The sequence below is a fragment of the Oncorhynchus clarkii genome, chromosome 9 (assembly GCF_045791955.1).
Source record: "Oncorhynchus clarkii lewisi isolate Uvic-CL-2024 chromosome 9, UVic_Ocla_1.0, whole genome shotgun sequence".
NCBI lineage: Eukaryota > Metazoa > Chordata > Actinopteri > Salmoniformes > Salmonidae > Oncorhynchus > Oncorhynchus clarkii.
The window spans coordinates 80,439,522-80,456,121 of NC_092155.1; the positions used below are offsets into that span (position 1 = coordinate 80,439,522).

Here is a 16,600-nt window from a genome sequence, read left to right on the forward strand (position 1 = left end):
CAATCGCCTCCAATTCCTCAGCCGAGGGGTAACAGGCCTTAAGGCGTGAGACATGGACAACGCGCATATCTTCACCTGTGTCCTCTTTCACCACTCGGTAGTTCAAAGGGCCCATCTGCTCCACAATCCTATATGGTCCTTGCCATTTAGGAGCGAGCTTGGCAGAGAAGAATTGTTCAGCTTTCGAGTAAGGATGAGAGCGAAGCCACACCCGATCACGAAGCTGAAACTGCATGTCTCGTCTGTTCTTATCATAATTTCTCTTCTGCTTGAGTCGAGCCTGGGTCATGTTCTTTGAGACAAGAGCTCTCAAGTCATGGAGATGGACTACCTGGTCATAGCAAGCAGCGTCTGGAGTAATCTGCTGGGGCTGTAGCACCATATCCAAGGGTCCTCGGAGGGGACGACTTAGGTTCAGCTCTGCAGGTGTGACTCCAGTGGACTCTTGCACAGCAGAATTCAGGGCAAATCGAAACTCGTGAAGGTGCTTGTCCCAGTGTTTGTGCTGGGTCCCTACATAGGAAGCAATCATTGTCTTCAAGGTTCGATTTACTCTCTCAGTGAGATTGGTCTGTGGGTGATAGGCCGTGGTCAACTTCTGTCTCAGGTTCCATCTTTGGCAGGTCTCCTCAAAGAGATCAGAGACAAATTGGGAACCTCGATCAGACAGGATGTAATCAGGCACTCCCCAGCGAGTCAGGATCTCTTTCGTAAGGATGTTAGAGACGGTCCTTGCTGTGGCCTGACGCAGGGAAAAGAGTTCCACCCACTTTGAATAATAATCAACAAACACAAGCATGTACACATTCTGATTGGAGCTTCTAGGAAATGGACCCATCAAATCCACTCCTAGCATTTCCCAAGGTCGGGTAACCACCGTTTGCTGCAACTTGCCAGCAGGCTTTCTACCTTCTGGTTTGTACATTTGACAAACCTGACAGTTTCGGATGTGTGACTTCACATCCATGCTCAGATGTGGCCAGTACAGTAACGCTTGCAACCGCTTGTAGGTTTTGAACCTGCCCAAATGACCAGCTAATGGGTCTTCATGGAAATGTTGAAGCAGTTGTAGGCGTAGAGTTTCAGGTATGTACAATTGGTAGAGGGTTCTGTGTGGTAGTTGTACAACACGGTAGACTTTGTCTTCCAGGATGGTCAGCTTTGTGGTAGGATTGACCATCTTTTCTCCATCTTCCAGGATAGTCTGGTACAAAGCCTGTACTTCTGGATCATCCTGTTGGGCTTTCCATATGGTCTCATCAGAGATGGGAAAGTCTGCTTTGGGCGAGTCTCGACTGCTTGACAGGACAGTAGCACATGTAAGATGCGGGCCACCGTTGCCACAAGCAGGAGCTCTGGATAAGGCATCTGGAACAGTGTTGTATTTTCCTTTCCTGTATTCTACTGCAAAGGTGAACTCTTGCAACCGTAGAGCCCATCTTATGAGTCTGGTGCTTGGTTTGTTGGTCTTGAACACCCACACAAGGGAGGAATGGTCAGTGACCACAGTGAAGTGTCTTCCCTCCAGGTAGTACCTCCACTTTTCCAAAGCCCAGACAACTGCAAGGCACTCTTGCTCGGTTGTGGAGTAGTTCCGTTCTGCTCCATTCAATGTCCGACTGGCGAACGCTAGCACTTCTTCAGTGCCAAGTCCAGTCTGTTGGACTAGGACAGCACCAAGTCCAACATCACTTGCATCAGTGTAAACAACAAAAGGGGAATCAAAGTTGGGATGACCTAAAATGGGAGGTGTGACGAGGTGTCGTTTCAGGGTTTCAAAGGATGTCTGGCACTCTGCCGTCCATAGGAATTTCACTCCTTTTCGCTTCAACGCGTTGAGGGGTTCTGCCACCTGGGAGAAGTTCGACACAAACCGATGGTACCATCCAGCCATCCCAAGGAACCGTTGAAGGGCCTTGAGTGTGGTTGGCACAGGAAAATCTTGTACCGCCTTGGTCTTTTCAGGATCCACATGAATGCCGTCGAAAGACACAATATGGCCAAGGAACTTCAGGGAAGTTTGGCAGAAGTTGCTCTTCTTCATATTCACGGTCAGACCAGCTTCTCTTAGCTTGTCCAACACTGCTTGAAGATCTTGAAAGTGTTGTTCTCTGTTCTGGGAGTAGATAATTATATCGTCCAGGTAGACGAAACAGATCTTCCCTTTGAGCTCACCTAACGCAATCTCCATCAGTCTTTGGAAAGTGGCAGGTGCATTCTTTAATCCAAAAGGCATCACCTTAAAGGAAAACAAGCCCTCAGCACAGACAAAAGCAGTCTTGTCCTTGCTTTCCTGGTCCATCTCAACTTGCCAATAACCACTATTGAGGTCAAGGGTAGTGAACACAACAGCGCCAGACAATGACTCCAGGATCTCGTGGATGGTAGGAAAAGGATAGGCATCAGTCTGGGAAACATTGTTGGTCTTCCTATAGTCCACACAAAATCTAAGACCACCAGTCTTTTTTGGGATGAGGACAACAGGAGCAGCCCAAGGAGAGGAGGAACGTTCTATTATATCTTGTGTTAACATATCATTAATGAGTCCCTTTTGGATGATTAGCTTCGCTGGGGACAAACGATATGGCTTTTGCTTGATCGGCATTTCCTGTGTAAGGAATATTTTGTGCTTCAGGAGCCCGGTGCGTCCTAGCCTTGAAGTACATACATCAGCATTATTCTGCAGCTGTTCCAACAGCCTTAACTCCTCTGGATGTTCCAGCTGAGCTCTTCTTACAGCCTGTAAAAGGAGATCGTCAGAAGGATTATCAAGGGTTAGTGGTAACGGAGCAACGGCAGAGAAGACTGCCACATTTGAACCCCAATCATGTAACTTCGTAGCTTCTGATTGGAAGAAATGCTTCTTGCTCGGATTGTATGGAAACCAGTAGCAATTGTGTGCGATATCAATCTGGACACCACTGAAGTACATGAAATCAATTCCCAACACGACAGGAAAAGCAAGGTTCTTGGTTTGTAGGATAACTGAAGGAATCATATAGGAGCGGTTACACAGGCGGAACTCTACCTCACTCCATCCAAGTGGTCGTTTAGCCTCACCATCAGCCAGATAGAGTGGACCTTCTGTCCACGGCTTCAAGTTGTATTGCGGACCTTTAACCTCCTTCCACAGTTTCTCATTGAGCAGTGTGTAGGATGACCCGGTGTCCAGGATGGCTCTTCCTGTCCATGGGCCTATGGACAGGGGTAACACCAGTTGGTGCGGTATGAACTGAAAGGAAGGGGATGTCGATGGGGGGGCGTAGGCAGTGACTCTTGGGATTTCAGCTCTGGTTAAAGCACCCAGAGAAGGATGGTCATTCCTGCGAAGAGAGTTAGGTGTGTTGGCCTGTTGTGATTTGTGGTTTCTGGAAGGGTTTTCTTGATACGGTCTTGGACATGTAGCTGAAGAATGTCCCTTTTGGCTACATCTCCAACAGAACATGAGAGGGGTCATGGCTTGAGACTCTGGCTGTTGTTGATGGTCTGTCTTGGGTAACGGTTTGGGTGTCTGTTTCTTTCTTTGGTCATATTGCTGTTGGCATTCTCTGTCCTTCTCAAACTGCTGTCCCAAGCGAACCAGTCCATCGACAGTGGTGACTCGTTCTCGGAGTTGACTGGCTAGTAGTGGGTTGATGTTCTTCAAAATCAATTTAATGACCTCTTCCTCCTCAATGCCAGGTTTCCACCTTCTGCACAGGGAGTGGTAACCGTATGCAAAGTCACGGATACTCTCTTTCTCTCTTTGTACTCGATTCCTGACTCTGTCTGCCAACTCATCTGTGTAGTCCTCAGACAGAAATGCAGAGGAAAACTTGGCCTCAAAGTCAGCCCAGGAGGTAGTGGTGAGACGTGCCACATCCCACCAGTCTCGAGCTGTCCCATGCAACACATTCCTCAATGTGGCAAGGAGTTCTTCGTCAGCCAGGGGATTGAGGGCAAGAAAGTCACGACATCTTTCTAGGTACATTAGCGGATCAGGACTGTCATCTTTTTTCCCAAAGGTGGGAAATTGCAATTTAATGGGCATCGCCCCCACATGACGTCTACTCAAATCACCATGAACAAACGAGCTAGGAGGGATTGAGGAAGTAGAGGGGAAGGGAGTTATCGGACAATGAAAATGAACACCAGGATGCATGGTGGATTGCATCCTGCAAGGGGTGGCTGTAGCATGGCCTTGTCTTGGCTCTTCAGAGGTGCCAGCTTGGCCCTCAGTGGCCTGAACAGAAGTGGACACTAGAGAAACTCTGTGTAAGGAGTTGTGCTTAATGGAGGCCATGTCCACAGACACGTCATCCAACATTTTAACACAATTAGAGAGCTCTGTTTGCAAGTGGTCTACAGTGTTAACCATGGGAGAAAAAACAGAATTAACGTCCTTGAGGACCTCAGTGTGATGATGTTGCAGGCGCCATTGGAGAGTGGCAGTGAGTTGGTTTCGTTGGTAGTCAAACTGCCTGTCCATGGCACCAGTAATTTCCCGTCTTCCACTCTCACTGAGCTCTGTCAGTGTGTGGGTTAGAGTGCTCAGTGAGTTTCTGAATTCCATGGCACTCTGTTGTTGCTCTTCCCTCAGACATTTAAATTTATCGTGGATAAGAGTTTGGAGATGTTGAGTCCGACGAATATCAAGGATGTCACCTTGAAGTTGTAAGACTCCCACCTCTGGAGATAAACCAGACAATGGAAGAAGGTTGGGTGTCAGAGGGAGGGCTGGCTCAGTACTTTCACACAGATCCATGTCAATAAGTGAGTAACTGGTTAGACCTCCTGTGGCCTGTGGTCCAGACCGAGCATTCAGATTCCCAGGGCTCTGGCCCAAATCAACTCCATTATCTCCATTCCCATTATGATTTGTGTTGTCAGCTTGATGGTCAGAATGGCCCTGTGTATTCCCATTGACAGGTATGAAATGGATGAGCACATTATCTTGGGGTGAATCCATTGTTTTAATTCCACACAAAATATTTGCTTTGGTTAGTTCTCAATGTTGAGCTGTCCCATCTGGGGTGCCATTTTTTATGTAACGGTTTTGACTTGAGGTTATTTTTTTTATAGGGGTGCCAGGTAGGTTGTGCCTACCAGAGAAAACATTGGTTTCTCCTTTTAGTTTGGGAGGGAATGAGTCCCATCTGGTCCGTCAAGTCTACACCATTACAAAGGACTTATGTAAACGTCAGAAGGGAAATCAACTTTTCATAAACCCTTAAAACATTGAAAGAACTTAAAAAACAACTATTCTTTTGCGTGGGTTGTATTAGCAACATCAATGGATTACACACACATAATAATATAACACAATGAGTTCTGGTTCCTCCAGAAATGTCCTGTACCTCGGGCCTAAAAAGAGTCCCGCCCGGTAAAGGAGTTCAGTGAACTCAAGTGACTTTTGTCACGCAATGTTGGTCCGTTCATTCCGTGTAGCGTAAACCCAGTATTAAATCATACAATCAATATAACCATTTTACCACAGAACTTTAAAGCGTATCTGCTCTTACTAATTCCTCAACTACATCTAACTACATAAATCATCACCGTATACATCATATCAAAACAAATGAAATACCGTATACAAAAAAGGTGGTAGTCAGTCGGTCAGTCAGACAATCCAATCCGCCAACAGATCTCCAGCGGAGAAAGGCCACGAAGAATAGAGAGGAGTAGTCCACGGACGCAAAGAGTGGATCCGATCCTGGGTAAACTCTCAGGCTACAAAACACACGTTTAACAGCAACAAAACAACCGGAATAGAGAAGCTTCGGGAACACATCCTCAGTCACGTCTCCATCACAAACGCCACTTTTGCGCAGCTGATGCTGGCTATTTAATTGGGAATTAAAGGGAAAGCACCCTATTGGAAGGAGAAGCACTGAGACGGCTCAAAATAATTCAGGGCCGTCACACACCCCCTCCCCTGGAAAAAGCCGACCATTGCCCTGGAAGGCACATCTTGGTCGGGGTAACCGAGAAAGGTCTCCTCATCACTTTCCTCTACAAAAATTCTCATGACTTTTTGGAGCTCACGCTCCTCAGCTGAGGGGTCACAGGCCTTAAGGTGTGAGACTTCTGGGTCTGGGAATCCGAGAAAAGTCTCCTCACTTTCCTCTTCAAAGATATCCAAGATCTTGCGGCGCTCAATCGCCTCCAATTCCTCAGCCGAGGGGTAACAGGCCTTAAGGCGTGAGACATGGACAACGCGCATATCTTCACCTGTGTCCTCTTTCACCACTCGGTAGTTCAAAGGGCCCATCTGCTCCACAATCCTATATGGTCCTTGCCATTTAGGAGCGAGCTTGGCAGAGAAGAATTGTTCAGCTTTCGAGTAAGGATGAGAGCGAAGCCACACCCGATCACGAAGCTGAAACTGCATGTCTCGTCTGTTCTTATCATAATTTCTCTTCTGCTTGAGTCGAGCCTGGGTCATGTTCTTTGAGACAAGAGCTCTCAAGTCATGGAGATGGACTACCTGGTCATAGCAAGCAGCGTCTGGAGTAATCTGCTGGGGCTGTAGCACCATATCCAAGGGTCCTCGGAGGGGACGACTTAGGTTCAGCTCTGCAGGTGTGACTCCAGTGGACTCTTGCACAGCAGAATTCAGGGCAAATCGAAACTCGTGAAGGTGCTTGTCCCAGTGTTTGTGCTGGGTCCCTACATAGGAAGCAATCATTGTCTTCAAGGTTCGATTTACTCTCTCAGTGAGATTGGTCTGTGGGTGATAGGCCGTGGTCAACTTCTGTCTCAGGTTCCATCTTTGGCAGGTCTCCTCAAAGAGATCAGAGACAAATTGGGAACCTCGATCAGACAGGATGTAATCAGGCACTCCCCAGCGAGTCAGGATCTCTTTCGTAAGGATGTTAGAGACGGTCCTTGCTGTGGCCTGACGCAGGGAAAAGAGTTCCACCCACTTTGAATAATAATCAACAAACACAAGCATGTACACATTCTGATTGGAGCTTCTAGGAAATGGACCCATCAAATCCACTCCTAGCATTTCCCAAGGTCGGGTAACCACCGTTTGCTGCAACTTGCCAGCAGGCTTTCTACCTTCTGGTTTGTACATTTGACAAACCTGACAGTTTCGGATGTGTGACTTCACATCCATGCTCAGATGTGGCCAGTACAGTAACGCTTGCAACCGCTTGTAGGTTTTGAACCTGCCCAAATGACCAGCTAATGGGTCTTCATGGAAATGTTGAAGCAGTTGTAGGCGTAGAGTTTCAGGTATGTACAATTGGTAGAGGGTTCTGTGTGGTAGTTGTACAACACGGTAGACTTTGTCTTCCAGGATGGTCAGCTTTGTGGTAGGATTGACCATCTTTTCTCCATCTTCCAGGATAGTCTGGTACAAAGCCTGTACTTCTGGATCATCCTGTTGGGCTTTCCATATGGTCTCATCAGAGATGGGAAAGTCTGCTTTGGGCGAGTCTCGACTGCTTGACAGGACAGTAGCACATGTAAGATGCGGGCCACCGTTGCCACAAGCAGGAGCTCTGGATAAGGCATCTGGAACAGTGTTGTATTTTCCTTTCCTGTATTCTACTGCAAAGGTGAACTCTTGCAACCGTAGAGCCCATCTTATGAGTCTGGTGCTTGGTTTGTTGGTCTTGAACACCCACACAAGGGAGGAATGGTCAGTGACCACAGTGAAGTGTCTTCCCTCCAGGTAGTACCTCCACTTTTCCAAAGCCCAGACAACTGCAAGGCACTCTTGCTCGGTTGTGGAGTAGTTCCGTTCTGCTCCATTCAATGTCCGACTGGCGAACGCTAGCACTTCTTCAGTGCCAAGTCCAGTCTGTTGGACTAGGACAGCACCAAGTCCAACATCACTTGCATCAGTGTAAACAACAAAAGGGGAATCAAAGTTGGGATGACCTAAAATGGGAGGTGTGACGAGGTGTCGTTTCAGGGTTTCAAAGGATGTCTGGCACTCTGCCGTCCATAGGAATTTCACTCCTTTTCGCTTCAACGCGTTGAGGGGTTCTGCCACCTGGGAGAAGTTCGACACAAACCGATGGTACCATCCAGCCATCCCAAGGAACCGTTGAAGGGCCTTGAGTGTGGTTGGCACAGGAAAATCTTGTACCGCCTTGGTCTTTTCAGGATCCACATGAATGCCGTCGAAAGACACAATATGGCCAAGGAACTTCAGGGAAGTTTGGCAGAAGTTGCTCTTCTTCATATTCACGGTCAGACCAGCTTCTCTTAGCTTGTCCAACACTGCTTGAAGATCTTGAAAGTGTTGTTCTCTGTTCTGGGAGTAGATAATTATATCGTCCAGGTAGACGAAACAGATCTTCCCTTTGAGCTCACCTAACGCAATCTCCATCAGTCTTTGGAAAGTGGCAGGTGCATTCTTTAATCCAAAAGGCATCACCTTAAAGGAAAACAAGCCCTCAGCACAGACAAAAGCAGTCTTGTCCTTGCTTTCCTGGTCCATCTCAACTTGCCAATAACCACTATTGAGGTCAAGGGTAGTGAACACAACAGCGCCAGACAATGACTCCAGGATCTCGTGGATGGTAGGAAAAGGATAGGCATCAGTCTGGGAAACATTGTTGGTCTTCCTATAGTCCACACAAAATCTAAGACCACCAGTCTTTTTTGGGATGAGGACAACAGGAGCAGCCCAAGGAGAGGAGGAACGTTCTATTATATCTTGTGTTAACATATCATTAATGAGTCCCTTTTGGATGATTAGCTTCGCTGGGGACAAACGATATGGCTTTTGCTTGATCGGCATTTCCTGTGTAAGGAATATTTTGTGCTTCAGGAGCCCGGTGCGTCCTAGCCTTGAAGTACATACATCAGCATTATTCTGCAGCTGTTCCAACAGCCTTAACTCCTCTGGATGTTCCAGCTGAGCTCTTCTTACAGCCTGTAAAAGGAGATCGTCAGAAGGATTATCAAGGGTTAGTGGTAACGGAGCAACGGCAGAGAAGACTGCCACATTTGAACCCCAATCATGTAACTTCGTAGCTTCTGATTGGAAGAAATGCTTCTTGCTCGGATTGTATGGAAACCAGTAGCAATTGTGTGCGATATCAATCTGGACACCACTGAAGTACATGAAATCAATTCCCAACACGACAGGAAAAGCAAGGTTCTTGGTTTGTAGGATAACTGAAGGAATCATATAGGAGCGGTTACACAGGCGGAACTCTACCTCACTCCATCCAAGTGGTCGTTTAGCCTCACCATCAGCCAGATAGAGTGGACCTTCTGTCCACGGCTTCAAGTTGTATTGCGGACCTTTAACCTCCTTCCACAGTTTCTCATTGAGCAGTGTGTAGGATGACCCGGTGTCCAGGATGGCTCTTCCTGTCCATGGGCCTATGGACAGGGGTAACACCAGTTGGTGCGGTATGAACTGAAAGGAAGGGGATGTCGATGGGGGGGCGTAGGCAGTGACTCTTGGGATTTCAGCTCTGGTTAAAGCACCCAGAGAAGGATGGTCATTCCTGCGAAGAGAGTTAGGTGTGTTGGCCTGTTGTGATTTGTGGTTTCTGGAAGGGTTTTCTTGATACGGTCTTGGACATGTAGCTGAAGAATGTCCCTTTTGGCTACATCTCCAACAGAACATGAGAGGGGTCATGGCTTGAGACTCTGGCTGTTGTTGATGGTCTGTCTTGGGTAACGGTTTGGGTGTCTGTTTCTTTCTTTGGTCATATTGCTGTTGGCATTCTCTGTCCTTCTCAAACTGCTGTCCCAAGCGAACCAGTCCATCGACAGTGGTGACTCGTTCTCGGAGTTGACTGGCTAGTAGTGGGTTGATGTTCTTCAAAATCAATTTAATGACCTCTTCCTCCTCAATGCCAGGTTTCCACCTTCTGCACAGGGAGTGGTAACCGTATGCAAAGTCACGGATACTCTCTTTCTCTCTTTGTACTCGATTCCTGACTCTGTCTGCCAACTCATCTGTGTAGTCCTCAGACAGAAATGCAGAGGAAAACTTGGCCTCAAAGTCAGCCCAGGAGGTAGTGGTGAGACGTGCCACATCCCACCAGTCTCGAGCTGTCCCATGCAACACATTCCTCAATGTGGCAAGGAGTTCTTCGTCAGCCAGGGGATTGAGGGCAAGAAAGTCACGACATCTTTCTAGGTACATTAGCGGATCAGGACTGTCATCTTTTTTCCCAAAGGTGGGAAATTGCAATTTAATGGGCATCGCCCCCACATGACGTCTACTCAAATCACCATGAACAAACGAGCTAGGAGGGATTGAGGAAGTAGAGGGGAAGGGAGTTATCGGACAATGAAAATGAACACCAGGATGCATGGTGGATTGCATCCTGCAAGGGGTGGCTGTAGCATGGCCTTGTCTTGGCTCTTCAGAGGTGCCAGCTTGGCCCTCAGTGGCCTGAACAGAAGTGGACACTAGAGAAACTCTGTGTAAGGAGTTGTGCTTAATGGAGGCCATGTCCACAGACACGTCATCCAACATTTTAACACAATTAGAGAGCTCTGTTTGCAAGTGGTCTACAGTGTTAACCATGGGAGAAAAAACAGAATTAACGTCCTTGAGGACCTCAGTGTGATGATGTTGCAGGCGCCATTGGAGAGTGGCAGTGAGTTGGTTTCGTTGGTAGTCAAACTGCCTGTCCATGGCACCAGTAATTTCCCGTCTTCCACTCTCACTGAGCTCTGTCAGTGTGTGGGTTAGAGTGCTCAGTGAGTTTCTGAATTCCATGGCACTCTGTTGTTGCTCTTCCCTCAGACATTTAAATTTATCGTGGATAAGAGTTTGGAGATGTTGTTGAGTCCGACGAATATCAAGGATGTCACCTTGAAGTTGTAAGACTCCCACCTCTGGAGATAAACCAGACAATGGAAGAAGGTTGGGTGTCAGAGGGAGGGCTGGCTCAGTACTTTCACACAGATCCATGTCAATAAGTGAGTAACTGGTTAGACCTCCTGTGGCCTGTGGTCCAGACCGAGCATTCAGATTCCCAGGGCTCTGGCCCAAATCAACTCCATTATCTCCATTCCCATTATGATTTGTGTTGTCAGCTTGATGGTCAGAATGGCCCTGTGTATTCCCATTGACAGGTATGAAATGGATGAGCACATTATCTTGGGGTGAATCCATTGTTTTAATTCCACACAAAATATTTGCTTTGGTTAGTTCTCAATGTTGAGCTGTCCCATCTGGGGTGCCATTTTTTATGTAACGGTTTTGACTTGAGGTTATTTTTTTTATAGGGGTGCCAGGTAGGTTGTGCCTACCAGAGAAAACATTGGTTTCTCCTTTTAGTTTGGGAGGGAATGAGTCCCATCTGGTCCGTCAAGTCTACACCATTACAAAGGACTTATGTAAACGTCAGAAGGGAAATCAACTTTTCATAAACCCTTAAAACATTGAAAGAACTTAAAAAACAACTATTCTTTTGCGTGGGTTGTATTAGCAACATCAATGGATTACACACACATAATAATATAACACAATGAGTTCTGGTTCCTCCAGAAATGTCCTGTACCTCGGGCCTAAAAAGAGTCCCGCCCGGTAAAGGAGTTCAGTGAACTCAAGTGACTTTTGTCACGCAATGTTGGTCCGTTCATTCCGTGTAGCGTAAACCCAGTATTAAATCATACAATCAATATAACCATTTTACCACAGAACTTTAAAGCGTATCTGCTCTTACTAATTCCTCAACTACATCTAACTACATAAATCATCACCGTATACATCATATCAAAACAAATGAAATACCGTATACAAAAAAGGTGGTAGTCAGTCGGTCAGTCAGACAATCCAATCCGCCAACAGATCTCCAGCGGAGAAAGGCCACGAAGAATAGAGAGGAGTAGTCCACGGACGCAAAGAGTGGATCCGATCCTGGGTAAACTCTCAGGCTACAAAACACACGTTTAACAGCAACAAAACAACCGGAATAGAGAAGCTTCGGGAACACATCCTCAGTCACGTCTCCATCACAAACGCCACTTTTGCGCAGCTGATGCTGGCTATTTAATTGGGAATTAAAGGGAAAGCACCCTATTGGAAGGAGAAGCACTGAGACGGCTCAAAATAATTCAGGGCCGTCACAACACACACACACACACACACACACACACACACACACACACACACACACACCAACCAACCAGGTACACACACACACCAACCAACCAGGTACACACACACACCAACCAACCAGGTACACACACACACCAACCAACCAACCAGGTACACACACACACCAACCAACCAGGTACACACACACACACCAACCAACAAGGTACACACACACACACACACACACCAACCAACCAACCAACCAACCAACCAACAAGGTACACACACACACACACACACACACACACACACACACACACACACACACCAACCAACCAGGTACACACACACACACCAACCAACCAGGTACACACACACACACACCAACCAACCAGGTACACACACACACACACACACACACCAACCAACCAACCAACCAACCAGGTACACACACACATATGTATATATGTGTGTGTGTTTATGTGTATATATATATGTGTGTGTGTGTATGCAGTCGAAGTCGGAAGTTTACATACACTTGGGTTGGAGTCATTAAAACTTGTTTTTCAACCACTCCACAAATTTCTTGTTAACAAACTATAGTTTTGACAAGTCGGTTAGGACATTTACTTTGTGCATGACACAAGTCATCTTTACAACAATTATTTACAGACAGATTAGTTCACTTATAATTCACTGTATCACAATTCCAGTGGGTCAGAAGTTTACATACACTAAGTTGACTGTGCCTTTAAACAGATTGGAAAATTCCAGAAAATTATGTCATGGCTTTAGAAGCTTCTGATAGGCTAATTGACGTCATTTGAGTCAATTGGAGGTGTACCTGTGGATGTATTTCAAGGCCTACCTTCAAACTCGGTGCCTCTTTGCTTGACATCATGGGAAAATGTAAAGAAATCAGCCAAGACCTCAGAAAAAAAATTGTAGACCTCCACAAGTCTGGATCATCCTTGGGCGCAATTCCAAACGCCTGAAGGTACCACGTTCATCTGTACAAACAATAGTACGCAAGTATAAACACCATGGGACCTCGCAGCCGTCATACCGCTTAGGAAGGAGATGCGTTCTGAATGTACTTTGGTGCGAAAAGTGCAAATCAATCCCAGAACAGCAAAAGACCTTGTGAAGATGCTGGAGGAAACAGGTACAAAAGTATCTATATTCACAGTAAAACGAGTCCTATATCGACATAACCTGAAAGGCCGCTCAGCAAGGAAGAAGCCACTGCTCCAAAACCGCCATAAAAAAGCCAGACTACGGTTTGCACAAGGGGACAAAGATCGTACTTTTTGGACAAATGTCCTCTGGTCTGATGAAACAAAAATAGAACTGTTTGTCCATAATGACCATCGTTATGTTTGGAGGAAAAAGGGGGAGACTTGCAAGCCGAAGAACACCATCCCAACCGTGAAGCACGGGGGTGGCAGCATCATGTTGTGGGGGTGCTTTGCTGCAGGAGGGACTGGTGCACGTAACAAAACAGATGGGATCATGAGGGAGGAAAATTATGTGGATATATTGAAGCAACATCTCAAGACATCAGTCAGGAAGTTAAAGCTTGGTCCCAAATGGGTCTTCCAAATGGACAATGACCCCAAGCATCCTTCCAAAGTTGTGGCAAAATGGCTTAAGGACAACAAAGTCAAGGTATTGGAGTGGCCATCACAAAGCCCTGACCTCAATCATATAGAACATTTGTGGGCAGAACTGAAAAAGCATGTGTGTGAGTAAGGAGACCTACAAACCTGACTCAGTTACACCAGCTCTGTCAGGAGGAATCGGACAAAACTCACCCAACTTATTGTGGGAAGCTTATGGAAGTCTACCCGAAACGTTTGACCCAAGTTAAACAATTTAAAGGCAATGCTACCAAATACTAATTGAGTGTATGTAAACTTCTGACCCACTGGGAATGTGATGAAAGAAATAAAAGCTGAATAAATCATTCTCTCTACCATTTATTCTGACATTTCACATTCTTAAAATAAAGTGGTGATCCTAACTGACCTAAGACAGGGAATTTTTACTAGGATTAAATGTCAGGAATTGTGAGAAACTGAGTTTAAATGTATTTGGCTAAGGTAAGCTTCAGACTTCAACTGTATATATATATCTAACCTAGTAGGGGGTACTGTATGTGTGTGTGTGTGTGTGTGTGTGTGTTACTTCATCCCCTTTTTGTCTTATTTTCTCTCTTTCTGTTGCATTCCCAGGGGTTGCCTTTAACACGGTTCCTCCCCCTTCCTCCTTCCGCAGCGTGGGATTGGCTGCAGGAGTGGCAGGGGGTGTCTCTGGAGGCGGGGCTGAAGAGCTTCCTGACTACCGCTGTCCAAAGTGCCAGTACCAAGCCCCCGACATGGACACACTGCAGATACATGTCATGGACTGTATCCAGTAACACACACACACACACACACAGTCACTCACACTAGTGATGAGCGGGTCAGCTGTTTGTTCACCCACACCTGCCTGCAGTTGCTAATCACCAACCGCCCGACTACATGTGATAAAGAGAAAGTCTGAGGTCGTTATCCGCTAATATAGAAAATACGCTGAAGGCTACAGTCAAAGCTGGCATAACGATTCTTTTTATGACCGGCCTTTTTATATAGGACTAATGTTTCTGCTTCTTACCAAAGTGTGTAGGCTATTTGTTGGTTGATGTTGAATTAGATACATGCAGCTACTCTTCTGTCATTATGTTAACCTAGAAGACAACCACTTACTCACCAGAATGTCATAAACCAATGCAATGAATGCTTCAATCTACTTGATATCGGTCAAGTTTGTTTTCTCTTAAATCTCTGCTTCTGTCACACAGGAACGGCGTTTAGAGACCGGGGAGAAAATGCAATAATCCCCCCCCCCTAAAATACATGAACGATTTTCTGTGCAAAATTTCCAAATGAAGTCAGTTTGACCAGTTTTAAGGACATTAAAAGCTGTTAAAACAACCAAACATGTTTCTGATCAGATTTCAGTTCGGCTTGGATGCGTATTTTAACTGTCAGCTTTTATGATGCTGATAAAGACAGCACCTTTACAGACGGTCCCTAGCCGCGCATTCTCTCAAAATACTGAAAGAAAGAGATTTCTCCAGTCCGAGTCAAAATGTACATTTGGTGTATAATTTTACAGCAAGAAATCCTTAATTCTCCAGGAGTTCATATTAAGGCTATGTGAAAGGTTATAGACCTGTAGTTAGTTAGTCCACATTTCAGTTTCCATTCAACCCATCTGAACACCACAGTTCCCTGGACAGGTCATGGGCCTATTTGAAGTCCCCATCTTGTGACTGTCTAATTTGTACAGCGCCTCACAATCATCACACTGCTGTCATCCTCTTTAACCACGTCACTAAATCTTCCCCAAAACATTACTGTTCTGGTCCTCCCTTCTCTTTATTTTCAACTCTCCATTTCACAGCTTTTCTCTTATTGAATTCAACTCTGATATTGTCATTTAACTTTTTCTGCCCAAGTTCCCAAAAACATTTGGCAATTGTTGTGTATTTGGCACTACAGTTAGGTCCTAAAGCTGAGACTACACACTGACACCAGATACAGTTAGGTCCTAAAGCTGAGACTACACACTGACACCAGATACAGTTAGGTCCTAAAGCTGAGCCTGACACCTGATACAGTTAGACCCTAAAGCTGAGACTACACACTGACACCAGATATAGTTAGACCCTAAAGCTGAGACTGACACCAGATACAGTTAGACCCTAAAGCTGAGACTGACACCAGATACAGTTAGACCCTAAAGCTGAGACTGACACCAGATACAGTTAGACCCTAAAGCTGAGACTGACACCAGATACAGTTAGACCCTAAAGCTGAGACTGACACCAGATACAGTTAGACCCTAAAGCTGAGACTGACACCAGATACAGTTAGACCCTAAAGCTGAGACTGACACCAGATACAGTTAGACCCTAAAGCTGAGACTGACACCAGATACAGTTAGACCCTAAAGCTGAGACTGACACCAGATACAGTTAGACCCTAAAGCTGAGACTGACACCAGATACAGTTAGACCCTAAAGCTGAGACTGACACCAGATACAGTTAGGTCCTAAAGCTGAGACTGACACCAGATACAGTTAGACCCTAAAGCTGAGACTGACACCAGATACAGTTAGGTCCTAAAGCTGAGACTGACACCAGATACAGTTAGACCCTAAAGCTGAGACTGACACCAGATACAGTTAGACCCTAAAGCTGAGACTGACACCAGGTACAGTTAGACCCTAAAGCTGAGACTGACACCAGATACAGTTAGGTCCTAAAGCTGAGACTGACACCAGATACAGTTAGGTCCTAAAGCTGAGACTGACACCAGATACAGTTAGGTCCTAAAGCTGAGACTGACACCAGATACAGTTAGGTCCTAAAGCTGAGACTGACACCAGATACAGTTAGGTCCTAAAGCTGAGACTGACACCAGATACAGTTAGGTCCTAAAGCTGAGACTGACACCAGATACAGTTAGGTCCTAAAGCTGAGACTGACACCAGATACAGTTAGGTCCTAAAGCTGAGACTACACACTGACACCAGAT

General features: G+C 46.0%; 1 protein-coding gene across 4 annotated transcripts in view; it reads left to right on the forward strand.

Moving 5' to 3' along the window:
• Nucleotides 1-14,996, forward strand: part of LOC139416977 (NF-kappa-B essential modulator-like) — a 45,887-nt gene extending 30,891 nt beyond the window's left edge. For 2 of the 4 annotated variants that reach the window (XM_071166204.1, XM_071166205.1), the window contains exon 15: nucleotides 14,251-14,996. In XM_071166204.1, coding sequence (XP_071022305.1) covers nucleotides 14,251-14,435 — 185 coding nt within the window. In that variant the 3' untranslated portion in view covers nucleotides 14,436-14,996. The remainder of the gene's footprint in view (nucleotides 1-14,250) is intronic. The other 2 variants (XM_071166206.1, XM_071166207.1) reach the window with 1 other exon arrangement.
• Nucleotides 14,997-16,600: the final 1,604 nt, after the last annotated feature.